The following is a 6,000-nucleotide window of genomic DNA, read 5'->3' as shown; positions in this document are numbered from 1 at the left end:
TGACAAAAAAAAAAAAAAAAAAAAAAAAGCTTGTTTACCTCCGAGATGTTCGACAGCCGAGTTGGAATTTTCCAAAGTTGCCAAAGCCCTTCAGAGAGTAGTATTGGCTAATTATACTGTACATCCAGTAGTAATGTAGATACGACTGTATGTACTTTTCGCAAGCATGCGTAAATATACATGTTTTACGGAGCATGATAAGAAAACCCAGCGGTTAATCCGAAAAGTCTGGTTATATAAGACTGATGACTGAGCGTGACGATGCCAGAACGTTCTGGCAACACTGCAGGTGCCCGCCATGAGCGGAGTGGCGGCGCTGGCGAGGCTGCTGCGCCCGCGTTCTTGTGTTGCACGTTCATATCGGTGCCTGCATAGCTCTAGGAAGGTTGAGTTACCATCCTGGAGCCACTTGGCGGCGTGTAAAAGACTCGGGAGAACAGTGGGTGTCTGTGGAAGTGTCTTGAGGGTGCCGAGGGCGAAGAGTTTGGCCACCATGGCGCCCGTGCCCTCAAATTTATCAGCGGCTGAGATAGTCGACAAAAACATCGCTGAAAATAAGGTTATGATCTTCAGCAAGTCTTTCTGCCCGTTTTGTCATAAAGTGAGTAGTTTTGTTTTTAATTCAGCCAAATATTAATTTCCTGACCAAGGTTATAAGAGTGTAAGAGGGGGTTTTCTAGAAGGGGTGAGAGGTGGTGATGCAATGGGAGAGAGTTTGCCCATGGGTAATACTTTGTGCCACGGAGGTGACATGCTTAAGGTCATTTTTTCTTTGGTCCCAGAGTTATATAAACCAGTTTGACCCAGTATTTAACTTTTAGCAGAATCTCATTCTTGAGTTTACGTTATTTTCAAGGATACTTAGACTTACTGTTGTGTAATTAAAACATGTTTTTTCACCTTAGACATTAAAATTGAACTTCTACTTGATTTGAATGTTAACCTGTTGTAGATAACTATTTCATTCATGAGGATGTGTACAGTATGGTCACATGGGCACTTGTTTTGTCTGAAAATAACTGATGGTAAATTGCTTCACTGATTTTGTGGGAAAATGCAGCCAGTTTGGGTCACATGAAATTCAGCTGAGTGTTGTACACTGTGCCGGCTGGTCTGTTTAGTTTGATGTTGAAACAGTCGCAGATTTACAGTGACAGCCTTGAATCCTTGGATAATGTTTTCAAAACCATAATACCAAAGAAGTAACATTATGATTAAATTTGTTGCACAGTTCTAAGTCAGCTTTTCTCTGTGACATTTCTTCCACAACATAGGAATAAGTGAGATATTGTGAGGTCTTTAATGTGTGCCTTTGCTGGCAGTTGGTTGCATTTCATCAACTAAATGTGATGCATTTTTGTTTCATTGTGCTGCATTATGGTCATAAGCGGTATGCATTTGTTTTCGTTGGTGCATTATGGTTCTGATTCAGCCAGTCAGAGGGCTGGAAGTGGGTGTGTCTCATGTTTTCACTTATGCAATCAGTCAGGATGAACTCCATCAGTGACTCTTTAAGATTGGAAACTTGTCTCGGTTAGGCTTGAATGACATTGATCTAGGTTAAGTGGGGTTTGGGTAGATTAATGCCGAAAATGGCTGGAAATTAATTAATTTCTGTTTATTTCTGCCACTAAAAAAAAAAATGAAGCTAGGTTAGGGTTAATGTTTAGAAAGCTTTAGCACCACATCAAAAACCCCACAATATTTTGATTATTTTTAATTTGTGGAAGAAATGTCACAGATGAAAGGTAACTACTTTGAACTGTGCAGTGAATTGCTTTGCAGTTATTATATTTTAGGAATCTGGTGTTGTGGTTTTGTAAACGTACCGATTCTTCAACTGCATATACAGTACTATAAACACAAGAACAATGCTGAAATGGATGAACACAGTGCAGTCTATGCCGTATTCTTAAATCTACATATACATAAAAAGGAGATAGAAAGGAAATGCCAATACGGTACCTGTATGTTAAAGTACGGTAGTGGCTCAAAAAGGAAATGCCAATGTAGTAAAGTACGGTACCTAGTGCCTCAGAATGGAAACGCCATTGCAGTAAAGTACGGTAGTGACTTGGAGTGTGACCTGACCAGACCACCAAACTAGCCAACTACTGCATTGTTTTTCTGTAATGCCCTGTCATGATTTTAGTATGCCAAGCTCTGAATAACTAATTGATCATGTGAATTTATGTATACTGTACTTCATTACACCAGTATTTAATTCCAAAGTATTTTAGGTTTTATCATTGTCAGATAAATTTTTCAAATCTCTTTTCATTACTACCTACATAGTGTAAGACGGCACTTGCTACCCTAGGCACTCCACACAGTTGAATGCAATGAGTTTATTGGTATACATAATGTGAATAACTTCTCTACAGCCTGAAAAAAAAAATCATAGGTGGAGCCAGTGAACACCTTGAAAGTCGGTGTTGATGAGAATGGGCAGCGTCAGCTGAGTAGGATTGTACTGTTCCTCCAAAATCTCGGCACTTTTAGCAGTTTTCACAGAGTTTGCTTTGAGATGGTGGTGTTGGCCCAGGTTGGCAATTTCCATTTGGGGTAAACGCCTGTGTGACTGCACCTTTAGTAAATACAGTGCCCTTGCGTCCAAGATGAAGACCATAAATAATAATCCAATATATTGCTGTAATACGGTTGCATACGTCTGATACGGAACCAGTGGTTCATAACGGCCCAAATCCGAGGAGAATACAGCTATGACAGTCTCACCCAGTCCAACACGGTTCCCGCGCCTGGGAGAATGACATGGTTGCGACTTCAATACCTACCCTTGTGGTGGACAGTGTCTCACTGAGGTCTGACCACGGTGCAAGGGTTTGGCACTCAATTTGGATGCCGCAGCTCCTCCACCCTGGGTGGACAGCACTGCCATGTGTTTGCTTTTCATTAGTGCCTGCCGTCATAGTGAAGAGATTTGGCTTCCTGTTAATCTAGTTATGAATTTTGAGCAGAGATAAATTTAATTCTTTAGCAACTTGTTAATTAGCAATATGGGTTGTAGCCATTTACCATGTCAGTTTAATGCCAGACACCGTAATCCCAGTGAGGATGTCCTCTGTTTCACCTTTTCCTCTGCCATCAGGCTGTCCACCCACCCAACACTACCATCCCAATTTATATACCACTCCACCATAAGATGATTTTAATTCTTAACTAGTACTAGCAGTCAGGATAGTAACTAGTGAACTTTTAAAATGTAGGATCTTTGTACTGTATTATGCATCATAATTGGTGGCCACTGTTTTTTTGTATGTTAGCTGTGGTACTCAAGTTGCTTTACCCATTCAGTCTAGTGACGGTATTTTTTTCTTGCAACCACCAGACAGTTTTATTCATTCTAGCAGAACGAGAGAGTGAGTGAGTATGTGTGTGTGTTTTTAGATACCGGTACAGCCTTCACTGACCTCTTCACTACTAGAGGCCTGTCACAAGTTGACTACAATCATCTGATTGTAGCAAGAATAAAATAGAAGATGGAGTGAAGGGATGAATGTTACATAGAGTAGGCAGTATTCAGGAATGTTGACTGATGATCTTTTGTATCCACAGGTGAAAGATTTGTTCAGGAGGCTGAATGTGGAGTATGTAGCCCTGGAGTTGGATCTGCTTGGTAAGTATTATGATACGCAAACAGTCCCTCTAGACAGTTTGAAAGTTTATGGTATTGTATGGTACTGTATTTCCCCCCCTCTCCCCCCAAAAAAAAGTATGAGGATCAGTGAATGGAATGACTTCTTTTGTAGTCTTTTGTAGTTTCTGTGTAACTACTGTATCTTAAAAAGCATTAATTGTTGTGAGAGAGAGAGAGAATTGATAATTTGTAGACAGTAACCCCCCTCCCCCCAAAAAAAAATAGGTGCAATAATAGTGGAGGTATGTGTTAACTTCATATCTTACAACTTAATTAGCCTTCCAGATCTCATGCCCTATAGTGGGAAATGGAGGTAGGGTTTCATCTTCATAGTAAATTCAGTTAGGGTGATGATGATGATAATTAAACATTGCTGCACAAATTTAACATTATTACTGCTTACATAATAGATACTCATGAAGATAAAATAATATACTTGCTATCATCATCATCATCATCATCATCATCATCATCTGAGGGAATGAGGTGAATGTTGAGACATGAATGGGTGTGTAGATCTAGAATGAAGCTTTCCTATCTGGGGACAAAGATTAGAGGAGAAATGAAGCCTCATGTCCAGCCCTCTCCCCCTTCCTTACAGAAAATTTAAATACCATAGAAAAAGTGTACTATATACAGTACTGTATATGAATTATCTAGCCAGAGCTGGGTTTTTTATTGGTTAACTTGCACACTTTCTCAGTTGCTGCTGTTACAGGAACCTGACACTTTCAGGTATATTTTTTGCAAGTGCCCAAAGAGTAGATATGATTTACAGTATGTAGGTTCATTATACTGTCAGTACCGGTAGCAGAACATCTGGACAACTGGTTCTGTAGTGGTGTGAGGCTCCATTTAGGGTGTGGGACAGGTGCTGTACACACTACGGTAGTTTAAGGTTTTTCAGTCATACTCCCTAATATTGTGTGGGGCTAGGATTTCAGTTGGTGACCTACCCTTTAATGTTATGGGCAACAAAAACCTTGCCCTCAGCCCCCACAGTTCACAAGGATTAGTACGGGACTTACATTTCTTTGGTTTTGTAATAAGATACAGCATCCTTACTTTTTTGTCAAATGGGGTCATATAGTCACTTTCCAAGCTAGTTATCTTACCACTTGCTACATCATACTTGGGGGCCATTAAGCAAAAATTCAGAGTACCTGCATGTCCTGAAATCTTAGTTTTAAAAACTCAGTCAGTCGCATATGATCCTCTTTGCTGTGTTGGGACCAAAGACAAAGCTATCATGAGCCATGTTATGATCCCCTTTGCTGTGTTGGGACCAAAGTAAAGCTGTTGTAAGCCATATTATGATCCTCTTTGCTGTGTTGGAACCAAAGGCAAAGCTATTGTGAGCCAAATATTTAACAGCAGGACACAGGCCCATGCCCCTGTAGGCATGTACATGATTGAAGAACTTCCAGGGAACTAAGGTAAAGCTACCATAGTTCAAAACATTCAGGAGAGGAAACCTCTAAATCCTCAGTAGTTTTTTTCATGCCCAAAGAACATTTGGTCAATTTAGGGAGATTTGAACCCTAACATAGAAGGCAAGGCCACCACTTGGACTGTTGTACTCAACCACTAGACCACCAGGCATCTATATGAATGCCTAATAATAATCATAGGGTGTTTATACTGATTGTTATTATAGGCTTGTATGGCCCACAAATGTACAATATATAGTACTGTAATACATCTTTATATATATGTTCAGATAGGCTGTATTTTGTTTTAGTGAACTGACAGCAGGTCTATGCATACTACAAGTCGTACCGTATATAGGAGGGATTGTGAATTATCAATGTTCCCCCTGCAACTGGTATTGAAAGATGTGAGAAACTGACAAGAGCAGCTTCGTAGGTACTTGGTAGCAGTGGAATTTGAATAAGTGCATTCTTTAGTTTATTGTGGAATAGATAGGGGGAAGAAATGAAAAAGACAATATCACATGGTCTTGAATGTTGTTCCAGGTTTCTTTTATATCCTGTTCATGAAAATGTCCACATTAATTTGATAGCATTTGTTAGAGTATACTTTTATAGTGTTGTGCTCTTTATGCCAGATTTCCTGTCTGCCTATCCAGTCATAATCTCCAGTTCTAAACCCTGATTTGGCTGCTGTTATGTGCTTATCTTGTGCTAACCCAGATCCATGCCATTTGAAATGACGCAGTTGTGATTCATATCTGTTGCTGATGCATAACAAGTTTTCTTTGCAAATGTTGACCTTGGCTAAGTTAGTATACTATGCAGAGTTGAACACTGGCTCAACCCCTAATCTTCAGCTAAAACTTGAGTAATACTTAAGGTATTAAGTATGGATTATATTAAGTTGGA

At 39.8% G+C, this 6,000-nt stretch overlaps 1 protein-coding gene across 1 annotated transcript in view; it reads left to right on the top strand.

The window, feature by feature from the left end:
- The first annotated feature begins 358 nt into the window (after positions 1 to 358).
- The window catches only part of LOC145410339 (thioredoxin reductase 1, cytoplasmic-like), a 41,505-nt gene continuing 35,863 nt past the window's right edge, over positions 359 to 6,000 (top strand). The window contains exons 1-2 of the mRNA XM_080280477.1: positions 359 to 601; positions 3,577 to 3,637. Of these exons, the coding sequence (XP_080136603.1) occupies positions 494 to 601; positions 3,577 to 3,637 (169 nt within the window). The 5' untranslated portion in view covers positions 359 to 493. The remainder of the gene's footprint in view (positions 602 to 3,576; positions 3,638 to 6,000) is intronic.

This window comes from Coenobita brevimanus, chromosome 85 (genome assembly GCF_032717465.1).
Source record: "Coenobita brevimanus isolate Jiangsu-jjx chromosome 85, ASM3271746v2, whole genome shotgun sequence".
NCBI classification, from domain to species: domain Eukaryota; kingdom Metazoa; phylum Arthropoda; class Malacostraca; order Decapoda; family Coenobitidae; genus Coenobita; species Coenobita brevimanus.
This window is presented reverse-complemented; position numbering and strand designations above follow the sequence as displayed.